This window comes from Taudactylus pleione, unplaced genomic scaffold (assembly GCF_031769625.1).
Source record: "Taudactylus pleione unplaced genomic scaffold, aTauple2 ptg000198l, whole genome shotgun sequence".
NCBI classification, from domain to species: Eukaryota; Metazoa; Chordata; class Amphibia; order Anura; family Myobatrachidae; genus Taudactylus; species Taudactylus pleione.
The window spans coordinates 20,384,641-20,397,607 of NW_028284600.1; the positions used below are offsets into that span (position 1 = coordinate 20,384,641).

At 43.8% G+C, this 12,967-nt stretch overlaps 1 protein-coding gene across 1 annotated transcript in view; it reads right to left on the bottom strand.

Moving 5' to 3' along the window:
- LOC148518911 (opsin-VA-like) overlaps window positions 1-6,255 on the bottom strand; it is a 141,982-nt gene extending 135,727 nt beyond the window's left edge. The window contains exons 1-2 of the mRNA XM_088477009.1: window positions 5,910-6,255; window positions 4,209-4,419 (exon numbers count right to left, since the gene is read on the bottom strand). Of these exons, the coding sequence (XP_088333135.1) occupies window positions 4,209-4,419; window positions 5,910-6,255 (557 nt within the window). The remainder of the gene's footprint in view (window positions 1-4,208; window positions 4,420-5,909) is intronic.
- Between the last annotated feature and the right edge of the window lie 6,712 nt (window positions 6,256-12,967).

Sequence of the window (12,967 nt, forward strand, 5' to 3'; positions counted from 1 at the left end):
GTAGCGCTGCTTTATATCAATTCCGCAGCTGATTGGGTCCGTACTAAGACGCCCACTGGCTGTGATGCTAATCCATCGCTTTGCGTAAAATGTCGCACATTGCATCGGACATGTCGCACATTGCATCGGACATTGCACCAGCTCTATGGAAGCACAGAATGTCCATCTGAACATGGCCGCCGAATTCAGTGAAACTGAGGAAAAAGATGCCTTCGCTGACCATAACATTTCCATGTCTGGCTAGCCACCATTGTGATGCAACAACCAATTTAGGTAGAATTTCCTGAATATTCGGTTTCCCTCCCTCCTTTGATTGGTGTCGGCTTTCTTGTGGCGGGAAAGAATGGTTGCAGTCACTATCTGTCTTTGGAGCTTGAGGAGCTCTCCCTTCCAATACATGGCTTAGGCTGATTATACCCTACTAGGGTCAGCGGCACCACGGTTCCAGGTGGGCCTCATGTTGTGTCATTGGGGTGGAAGGTGGATACCTTGAGTGTGATAATGGGCTGGCAGCTCGCCTTCCTTTTAGAAGATCTGACTGTGCAGATGGTAATATTGCTTATTGGGGCCGTTCTTTCTGCGCCACCATACTTTGTCTGTTTGTAACCCTGGTTTTGGTTAAAAGAAGAACTGTACTCATAAATGCATGCGATAATCATAAATGTAAAATTTGTGAGGTAAAACTATTTATATAGATGTATGTAATGCATGAAATGTATCCTTGAGTAATGCATTGTGTATGCAAACCTTTTTATGGTCTCTAAATGAGGTAAAAATATGCCCCAGTGTATGGGATACACATACACTGTAGAAGAAGGGGCGGAGTGATATGGCTGGGAGTGATTTGGTTCCTGTCAGGAAAAGAGGGGCCGTTTGGAGAGAGGTATATAACAGCTGTCAGCCAGTAGTAAGCATCAGCATGTGCTTATTGGCCAACACTGGAAGGCAGGATAAGAATTGGAGACAGTGGTGTTGAATAGTGTTATGCCGCATACACACTAGACGATTTTTATGGACAATAACGATATAGTTCAACGATATATCATTCATATTGTTCAGTGTGTATGCAGTGAACGACCAACAATGTGTGCTTCAACGGATCGTTAACAATGTATTTTGTTGTCCGTACATGCAGGCCAATCTTACGATATCGTCAAGAATTGCCTGTTCAGAGATCTGACAGGATGACTTCACTGAAAGATATCTTTAAAGATATCTATCAGTGTGTACACCCAATATCATTTGTCCTGCACTACAGAATGTTCAAGGGAAATCTTTCACCAATATCGTTCATACAGCACATCGTCTAGTACAGGGGTGGGGAACCTTTTTTCTGCCGAGGGCCATTTTGATATATACAAACAAAAGATGGCAGCTGCTCAATCAATCCGGCAGTTCACGGCCGGGGTGTAGGGCATCCTCAAAAAAATGACGACATTTGTCAGACATCACGGATCCCATTGGAGGTATATGTAGGAGAGGCCTCTCCACTTTCAGTGCTGGTTTAGCACAATCATGACAGGATTGTTTTGCATTTTTCTCATGAGAGACTTCTGAGACACGGACACTGCTTGGAGATCACAGGTACACATCCACCAATGTGGATTATTAATTGTGTTACCTACTAATTGTTTCCTGCTTGCAGGATATTTACTGTGCATTCGTCTGTCATACTAAAAATGTATTCTAATTATGTTACAAGTACTACAAACTGTTTCCATCCATGCACTGCTGGATCATTACTCCAATTGGATTTTACCTGTGCTCTTTATTACGTGACTTTTGCTGTTATACTAAAGGAACTATATTCTCGATCCTCATCGGTTCTGTGTGGACTATTTTTCAAAAACATTTTTTAATTTTAATTTTTTATTTAATATTTATTTTTTTATGGTTATTTTTATGTGGCCACATTGTTGCTTACTTATATAGTTATTCCAGTGCTATCAGCTACTCATGTTCACCTAGGTACATTAGGTGAGACATTTACTATTATTATATTGTACCTATAGGATTTGTTTTTCATTTCCGTGCTTACATTGATTTTTTCTTTTTTTAGACATTAAATACATTTATATTGGTACCACAGCGCTCCCAATATTTGTTTTCTTTTATTAGAAGATTACTGACTCCAAGAGAGCTTTGGAGAAGAGCCAACACTGTTTTTTATTTTCTGAGACCCGTAAAGTAGATGGGATGGGGTTCTAATGATAGACCCCCACATTTCAGGTGAAATGTAATAAGGAACGTGATACCCCTTTCATATCTGAATGCCGGATCGCACCAGGGATTTTGTTCATGTGTCCATCCCAGGTGCGACCCGGCTGAGACCCCTTTCAGACTGGCGGTCCGACCTGACTTATTGTCCGATCAATGACGTCACCGCCTTCACGTGTTGAGCCGGCGAGTATGGGACCCGGGTCGCATTGACCCGAGTTACCCGTTCACACTTCCCCGCGAGCCGGGTTGAACACGCGTTCAACACTTCTCTCGACCCAGCTTATTTCAACCGCTCCCTTTCACACTGCGCAGTAACCCGGATGCTGTGCGTCCACGTGCAATAACCTGGGTCATTGCTTGTAGTGTTTGAGGTATGAGACACATTGCATTAGTGTTAATGTTAGCGTTAGGGTTGCGGTTAGGGTTAGCGTTACCATTATGGTTAGCGATAGACACATTAAAAAGAATGTCGACATGTTGATCGTAGAAATAATATACGGAACCCATTTAAAATGAATGCCATTTAAAAATCACATTGCAGGAAATATATTTGTTTACAAAGATAAATGATATACAGTATATATCAGCTATCCAAGTGTGCATAATTGTAGTTTTAAAGTTTTACCACATGGACAGACCAGTAGTTTAAAGGGAACGGGAGAAGTAAGGAATATTGATTTTTATAAAGAATGTATTATGATGTTGCAGAAATGCAGTACCCGCTATATGGGGGCTACCATGCTGGCTTCTGTATATATAGTACAGCTGGCTAGTGATCACTTCTCCCCATCTAATTTCCTGTTCTGATATGTTACACAGCAGTGGACTCACTGTCACACACAGGTTATCTGATGACTTATGAAAGGGAATATGCTATCAAAGTATTGGTTACACACTATAGGTGCACTTGCATTTTAAAATAAGTTGATAAATAAAGACCTTTCTCATTTTCCGGCTAAACAATGTCAGCAGACCGACAGTGATCTCCCACCAATCTTATTTTGTAACATTGGACATGTATGACTGCATTGCATGATTGGACTGTGATGAGCTGATAAGCAACAAGTTATCTAGATGGATATAGGAGCTCATTCAGACCTATTCGCAAGCGGCCGCTCGCTCGTTCGTGGCCGTTGGTAAGCGCATGCGCACGCTTCATTCTGCGCGTGTGCAAACTACTCGGAACGATCGGAATCCGCTCGCTCGCCCAGCAAAGACAGCCTAGTGTAATGAGTGACAGGAGAGGCCGTTTGTGGGTGGTAACAGGTGCAGGACACTAATAACAGGGGAGTGGGGGTGCGAACGCAGGCGTGCCTGAGTGTAGCAACGCCGTTTCAGAGGCATGCATAATTATCAGCTAGCGTCATAGTACACATCACCTGCCTGTTTTTTACACTGAAGTCCTCGCAGTGCTTGCGGTAAGGTAAGGCAACCACAAGCGCTGCTAGCCCTTCCGATGGTACTCGATGTTCCAATGTTTTTTTAATACACTTCCTGGAGATGCAGTGCGCTAGTGGGCGTCTCTACATATGCTAATGGGCGTCTATAGAGACAAAGTGATCGCTCGCCAACACAAAGTGGGCGTGCTTATGCCTTTCCGAGCGAGCGCCTGCCATGCCGTCACTTAGCCAAATTGCATATACTGGGTGCAAGTGAACGCATCCAGCGAGTGGCTCTGAATGAGCTCCATAGTCGCTCATGCGGTGAAAGAACAAAGCGCACCAAAGAGGGGGGAATTTTGTTTTGAAATGAGACCATAATACTTCATAAATCATAAATGATCTTTTCAATTTTTTGTATAACTGTAATAGATTGTCAGTCCTGCATGGCCCCCTCCGAATGACCCTTGACACCAGACATAATACAGCATTTCACATTTGGCACGATACTTACAGTGGGAAGATGTCTTTCCACCTGGACTGGAAGAGTTCTCAATACATGTTGATATAGATTGTAAATGACAACAATGAACAAGATACATTTCTTACCAGTTCGGTTCGCACGTGGTTCCAATTTTACTTGTGGTATAGCTGCTCCATCCCATAGTCGGAGGAATAGTCCAAATGAAAGAGAAGACCCATACAAACAGAATACCGATTGCGGAATGCTTCCCTCGAAGACGGAGATTTCCCAGTGGCCTGCAAATTACCACGTACCTCTCAAAAGCCAGGATCGACAAAGACCACAAAGCCACAATTCCTTAGAAGCAACAGAACAGAACAAAAAAAAAATGATATCAAAATTTCATAAGACATCGCAACCAATCACTGACTTAAAGCTTGCCACAGGATTGGGTTTATTGACGTTTGAGTCTAACATATGGCTTAGAGATACAGATGAAAACTTGTTTTTTTTTAATCAGTTTAAAAAAAACAAAAAAACTATTGTAATGTCCCTTTAATTCATCCACAAATGTCTCCCGTCTCCTGTTAAGCTGTCTGTAGACAGTCGCACTCATGGTGAAGTTGACAGCACTACTTCTTCCTGTTTCGTTACTGCCAGGCTGTCAGTTGGCACGGCCAATCACAAAGCAGCAAGAAAAAGAGCGCCGTTATCTAATGTACCACGTTGCCAGGCGTCAAGAGATGATTTGTTTGGAAACCAGAGAAATCTACAGCCTGGAGTAGTTCTCTTTTATTCTACAGTGGTAACTTTATTTTTAACTAATTGAATGCCTGTTAAATTGGTCTCAGATTTGTATGCAATTGTAGAAGCACAGGAGGCAGAGGTAGAATTGATTTTGTTTTGTCTTTCTGCAAACTTGGCATTTGTGGAACAAATGGCTATCCTAATATAAATGTGGTATGTGGTATAATAAACAGAATAAAAAAGGGTTACGTGTGATTGACAGGTCTGATATTTTTTATCATTATTACTATTTATTCTCGTAGCACCAACATAAAAATTTGTTCTGGCAAAAAACATCATAGAGAATTGTTTGAAGAAGTGCTCTAACCCGAATCTGTAAATTTCAACTTGAAGTGATGGACAGATGACAGGGTAATTACAGACTCAATCTCTGTATTTACAGAAAGAAAACAGACAGCAGAACATCCTGCTTTTTTATTATCACCAATGAGCAGCTGAAATTTTTCTATGTACAGTAAAAATAAGGTTTTCGCTTTTAAAATGGAGAAAGTGATTATTATTTAATATGAACAGGATATTCCAATGCTCTCAGGTGCATGTCCGTATACAGATCTGATCTTACCTCCTCTCCAAAGTCATCCTTACAGAACATTCTAAAGTAATGCACTAAAGAACATTGCACACAAAGGGGTCAATCCTATTCCATGCGATGTTCGCGCGGGTGCGAGTCATCGCGGCAGCGGCTGTGCTTGATGGCAGCCCAGATTTGCTTAAAAGTGCTCACAGCCCCATAGGGCTCCGAGCAAAATTAAGCAAATCCGGACTCGGAGCGTTCCGCAAAGGGTGCGAGGTACCGGTCCTTTGCCGGCGTTTTAACACCGTTGCAATGTCAACTCGTACCCTTCGCATGGAATAGGATTAACCCCTAAGTCACTATGAACGAAGCAGTCGCTTTTTGACAAAAACGGAATTGGTTACATTAAACCCTACATTAAGTAAAATCGTATTAGGTACGACAACACAATAACACATTTAAAGACCATGATTTTTACATTTTTAAATTAAAAAAAGTAATCAATTAAAAAAGTTGCAAAGCTCACCAAAAAAAGTTACTGCAAACCCTTCAACCACACAAGCCCAGGGTCCCAGGAAAAAATAGCCTCTGCTGTTAGTGGCGATGCTGATGCTGCCGCCAATGATGGAAACCAAAAAGTCCGCCACTGACAAGTTCACAATGATATAATTCAAAGGCTGCCTCAGCTGTTTGAATTTGAAGGTGACAACGATGACGATTACGTTCTCAACAATAGACATGGTTGTGATCAGGAACATGAGGGCAGTCAAGAGTTGGAAGTTCCATGGCTCGATGGACTTCAACGGCCCCTTAAATGGGCTCCATTGAGTGGACGTCTCTGGGGTTGAGGGTAGAGAGTCATTGGTTGACATTTTGACTGTAGAAACTTCTTGGTTAATCCAGGTGAAGAGGAGGAAAGAGTGTTAAGTTCAGCTGAAGTTTATCCAACACAAAGTACTTTTCCTGTCTCAAAGTACTAAATACTGCTTTTAATCAGTCAGTCAAGAAATGCAGCAAGTGTACAGTATATCCTCACTGACAGAATCAATACACTCCAGGTAATTTTGTATCTCATATACTCCTCTCTATAAACAAGTGAATGTGCCATTGATCCATGCGTGTTGGTGTGACACCACCCTCCTCCCTACCATAGGGTGCTATCACCATTCAGCTGTCAGTAATACTGCTGAAAACATCTCCAGGCATTCCTGTTTTGTTGGAGAACACAAGACTGGGATCCCTCCCTGGTAGTGGAGGAAAAGAGTTAAGGAACCCTGCCTTCTTGAGAGAAGGGAGGGGATTAACAGAGAGTGTGCGAGTTTCCTATTAGCCTTCTCTGGCTACAAAAGTGTCAGATAGTGACAATGCTAGCCTCATATGATGGAGCAGTCAAACAAATACCACTATAAGGTAAATCCTGTTAGTGTCTAATGATGCTGTAACTTACTTAACAGGATGCACGATAAAGAAAAAAAAAAAGACTAAACACAACAGTGTCAGTGAAACGAGCTGTTTATTATTTCAGTCAGATACAGTGCGATGTATGAATGCTGCCTTAATGTACTCAATTAAGCCCTTTTCATTGTCATACTCAGATCCCCTGTCCCGCTGTGCCGCATCACCTGAAAAAGCATAAAACTGTCTATCAGCAAAATTAAATATGGTTCTATTAGTGGACAATTTCTTTCAATAAACTAAGATTTTTCTAAACTTCTAAATGTATTCAATTCAACGCAGGATTATAAATGACATTTCTAGCAGTAGGATAATTAAGTTAAAAAGCCCCAATTAAATTCAGGCTTTTGTTAGAAAAATTCAGTCTCAACTTTTAGGAGTCAGTCACAAAAAAAGAAAGAAGAAAATTCAGTATATTGTGCATGCTGAGACTGGTGAGTTTATGAACTGCAAGAAAAAAAGATACAATAAGTGTTATTCCGACCTGTACAGTGACGGATGTGTTGATCACAGGGATAATTATTTTTTGAGGTAAGAAAAGATTTAATATATCCTCTATATTGTGGAGATCGCCTGCATCCAGTAACAAGTCCTAGTTTTGACTTTTTTCCAAGAGACTGGCTGGCAGAATAAATATTTCCGGGGATTTCCAACTGATATGTGGATCAGTGTGTTTAAGAAATTGTCAATTATTTGCTAATTTACATATTGATCTATCAAGCACAACCTTAAATACTTAATGTACTACTCAGCATACAGCATAACTAATTAATGTTGCTGTTACAGTATATTGTAGCTAATGGCGTCATAAGGAAATTACTAAGGGGGCGATTAAGAGTTGTTGGTAAATTTGCCGTAAATGACTCAAAAAAAGAAAAAGAAAAAGAGAGCAGGGAAACTTATTTCTACATATATGCAGAGATGTACTGTACACATCACGGGAGAGTTCCACCTCTGTGTCGCTTGCATACTGTATGTGTTATACTAAATTTGTTTAAAATTGTAAGTGCTATCATTTTTATTTTATACATATGGCTATAGCTAAAATGCTTTCTATGGTACGATAGTCTGTAAAATACTGTAATGTAATATACTGTCTCCCCTTAAAACGTATAAGGCAATACATTTTTTAAAAAGCGATTACTGGGCCTAAAACGTTTGAGAAAGGGTTTGATTTTGTATCTGCCTTATTTCCCCGGGATCGGTATGATTTACCGTCAGCCGCATGGCCGGCGGTTCAAATCCCGACAGGAGAAGCCCGGCAGAGATGAAGATCCCGACTGCGCTACAGGTAAGTATAATAAACTAACCTAACCCCCCCTTAACGCTAACACTCCCTTAGAGGTGGCTAACCCTAACCTACCCCCTGTCACGACCCGGGCTGCGCGGCCACGGAGAGCTCGGACCTTACCTGTCCGGGCGCTCTGGCAGGGCCCTTCCTGCGGTGGCGCTGGCTTCTGGAGGTGATCCGGGCGCTAAGGACTGGTGGCAGGGGACTCCGGTGTAGCACCGGCGGCTGCTGGGCGCTGCCATCTCGGACGTGGACATGTGACCTGGGGGAACCAATCCCGTTCCTGCACGATCCCTGGGAGGTCTAGCCAATCCCTGCACTTCCCTTGGTACTTAAGGGTGTTTTACACACTCTTTTGTTGCCAGTGCAACGTCTTACACAGCGCAAGCTGTGTGTTAGTTCCTGAGCTCCCTAGCCTCCGTGCTGCTGCAGTTTGTCACAGTCTGCCTCAGTGGCAAACACAGGATTTCTCGAGGGGGGTTTCCAAATGCCTGATTTTAGAGCGAGTGTGGCCAGTCCATGAAGAGGGCATAATTAGCACTTAACCAGTTTTAATATGCGTCATACAAAGTATATTGTGTGTCATAATTCCAACATATAGAGGACCAGCAATCACAGTAAGCCATTAAATGCCGCAGTAGGGCGATCCTGCCTGAGCTGAATGTTTTTATTTTATATGTAGGCACCATTCCAGAGCATTAGAGCAAGTCCGGGAGTCTGGGGGAGCAGCAGAATAACCTAGCACTGCCCTGAACATATATGTACATATTGGGCTCTATAGCAGCACATCCCTAACAGTGAATGTTTTCCAGATCTCCTAGTTGGCGCACAGGTTATTTATTACTGACTGATACATGGTAAACGATCCACAGGTGGTGCTAATTATTTCATTTGTGATACTGTGAAGAACATGCAGCACTAGTAAAATTACCTTACTATTTCTATTGTGGTCAGGGTCTGGGCTGGGGAGAGGCGATTCCAGGTAGACGGAAACCCCCCCTGCGTTTGCCTATGTGCCTGATATCCGCTATCACAGTTCTAACCTGCTCCACCACTGTTCCCGGTTCCTGAGAGCATTGCTCTGTGGCCTACCCCCCAGGGAGGCCTGCCGTCCCCGGGACTCGTGATCTTTTCTGCCTTCCACTCCAGCTCCAGGGTCCGACTTACCTTCGCTCCGGCAGAACCTTCGTCCGGACCTCCCCTCTGCTTCTTCATTCATGATTCGCACCCCCCTGAAACCGGCTTCATTCCAATACCAGCAAACCATCCCACTGACATCTCCTGTCTCTTCTCCGGATCCAAATCCAGACCAAGTCGTGACAGTTTGCACTGGCCCTATGGATACGGCTAGTGGACAGAGTCCAGGTGTGGACCTTTTACAAGGTATTGCCAGGCGGCAGGAAAGCCTGGAAGCCTCGCAGCGGCTGCTGGCTCAATTCCTGCAAGACATGTCTCTCAGGCAAGACATTCTGCAAGCCTCCCTTGTTACGGTGAACATGCCCGTTGTTGCTAGCCCACCATCTCTTCCAGTCACTACCTCACCTGCCACCCCATCGCATCTGCATCTACCCACTCCTAGCAAGTTCGATGGGAATATTAAGATGTACCGCGGTTTTTTAAATCAGTGTGACGTCCATTTTATGCTCCTACCAACAAACTTCCCAACTGCGAAGTCTAAAGTGGCCTACATCGTCTCCCTTTTGTCCGGCTCAGCCCTAGACTGGGTATCCCCACTTTGGGAAAGATCGGATCCCTTGCTGGACAATTACACTGATTTCTTGGCATCCTTTCGAAGAATATTCAATGAACCGGGAAGAACTAGTTCCACCTCCACCGAGATTATGCATCTCCGCCAAGGAACTCGACCAGTCAGCCAATATGTTATACAATTTCAGACCTTGGCGTCCGAACTAAAATGGAATCAGGAAGCCCTAGTCTCTGCCTTCTGGAATGTCCTTTCGGAGAGATTAAAGGATGATCTAGCCACTAGGGATGTTCCAGCAAAATTAAACGATATGATTTAGTTTTGTAATAAAGTGGACCTGCATTACCGTGAGAGACAGGCTGAGAGAGTTAAGGGAGATCGTTTTAGGTTCCGAGCTACTAGTTCTCCAGTCACACCCATGTCCGAATCTCCGGCAGACGAACCTATGCAGATTAACCGGGCCCGACTCTCTATTGAAGAACGGCAGAAATGCCGCCGCAAGAATCTGTGCTTGTATTGCGGAGAGTCCGGACATCTGGTCGCCTCCTGTTCCCGGCGTCCGGGAAACCCCCGCTCCTAACTGGCACTGGAGACACCAGGTTAGGAGTCATGTCTCTGTCTCCAAATATCAACGAATCTGTTATGTCTCTTGTACTAGAGTTGAAACAAGGACCTCAAACTATTTCTTCTCTTCTTGATTCAGGAGCCGCTGAAAATTTCATCTCTGCAGAATTGGTTCAGAAACTCCAGATCCCTGTCAAACCCCTCACCCATTCCATCACCCTGTCAGCCGTAGATGGTAGTCGAATTATCAACGGGAATGTCTCCTTACAAACCAAAGCTGTTTGTGTTCATGTGGGGGTCCTTCATACGGAACTCATCCATTTTTTAGTGATTCCCAAAGCTTCTCACGGGGCAATTCTGGGGTATCCGTGGTTAAGTAAACATAACCCTCGAATCGACTGGAGCTCCATGCAAGTTACGCCTGGGGAGACTCCTGTTTTGCCTCTTGTCTTCCCTGTATAAAACCAATTAAAGAAATTAAATTATCAGAAAGTTCTTCCATTCCCATTCATTATAGGGCTTTTAGTGACGTGTTTAGTAAAACCAGAGCTGATGAACTTCCTCCGCATCGGGACTGGGATTGCCCGATTGATTTGGTACCTGGCAAGACTCCTCCTCGGGGCCGCATTTATCCACTATCGTTACCAGAGACCAAGGCAATGTCAGATTACATTCAAGAGAATCTCCAGAAGGGCTTTATTCACCCATCCACTTCTCCTGCTGGTGCTGGATTCTTTTTTGTATCCAAGAAGGATGGGGGCCTCCGGCCCTGTATTGATTATCGGGGTCTGAATGACATTACAATAAAGAACCATTACCCACTGCCCCTTATCACTGAATTGTTCGACCGTATTAAAGGAGCTACAGTGTTCTCCAAACTTGATCTACGAAGGGCGTATAATCTCATCAGAATCCGTACCGGCGATGAATGGAAAACCGCCTTTAACACCAGAAACGGCCACTTTGAATATCTTGTAATGCCATTTGGACTCTGCAATGCTCCCGCCGTCTTTCAGAAATTTGTGAATTAAATTTTCAGAGATTTGTTATATGTATCCGTGATTGTATATCTGGATGACATTTTGATCTTCTCCTCGTCCCTTTCAAAACATCGGTCTCATGTGAAGGAGGTCTTGTTACGCCTGAGAGAGAATCATTTATACTGCAAGCTGGAAAAGTGCGTGTTCGAGGTCCCTTCCATCCCTTTCCTGGATTATGTCGTCTCTGGTTCTGGGTTGGAGATGGACCCCAAGAAGGTACAAGCCATTTTGGACTCGTCTCACCTGAACTCCTTGAAAACAGTACAGAGATTCCTGGGGTTCGCAAACTATTACAGAAAATTCATTAAAGGATTCTCTACCCTGGCGGCGCCAATTTCAGCCTTAACTCGCAAAGGGGCTAATCCCTCGCTGTGGTCCCCAGAAGCTGAGACAGTCTTTCAAATGCTAAAGCAGGCCTTCATTTCAGGACCCATCCTGAGACAGCCCGACATTTTCAGACCCTTTTTGTTGGAGGTTGATGCCTCATCCGAAGCTGTAAGGGCGGTATTATCCCAGAAGTTCGAGGATAACAGAATCCATCCTTGTGGTTACTTTTCCAAAAAATTTCTACGTGCAGAAAGAAATTATCCGATTGGAGAACAGGAACTGTTGGCAGTCAAGGCGGCCTTTTCTGAGTGACGTTATCTCCTCGAGGGAGCCCAGTTTCCCATCACTACACGGATCATCAGAATCTATTGTATTTGAAAAACATCCAGTGCCTCAGTTCTCATTTGGCCAGATGTGCTATATTCTTCTCCAGATTTAATTTTGTTTTGACCTTTCGTCCAGGATCTCAGAATCAGAAGGCAGACGCTCATTCCCGTTTATACTCCTCCGAAGCTCTCTCTGGCCTTCCTAAGGAAACGACGGTCCTGGAATCCAAGGTAATCGCTACTATATCCAGTCACCTTCCGGGAAAACCTTTGTAGTCCCTGCCCTCCGTAAACAACTTCTCACTTGGGCACATATGTCACGTTTTTCTGGGCATACTGGCATCCGCAAGACGCTGGAATTTTTACGCCGCTTCTACTGGTGGCCCACCATGAAGTCTGAAGTTACCGAATTCATTGCTTCCTGCTCCCCATGCGCTCAACATAAGACATCCAGGCTACCCCCGGCAGGAACCCTTTTGCCGCTTTCCATTCCAACTTGACCCTGGTCTCATTTGTCTATGGACTTTGTGACAGATTTGCCTGCTTCCAACGGCTTTACAACCATTTGGGTCGTGATAGACCGCTTCTCGAAGATGGTACACTATATTCCACTCGCCAAGCTGTCTACTGCCTCTGAGTTAGCTCGACTCTTTTCTCTCCATATTTTCCGCCCACACGGACTTCCAACGGAGATTGTTTCAGATCGAGGGGTCCAATTCATGGCTAAGTTCTGGAGGGCTCTGTGCTCTATGTTCCAGGTTAAATTAAAATTTTCTACCACCTATAACCCTCAAACCAATGGATCTACGGAGAGAGTAAACCAAGATCTTGAAACCTTTCTAAGGATCTATATGTCGTCATCCCAGGATAACTGGT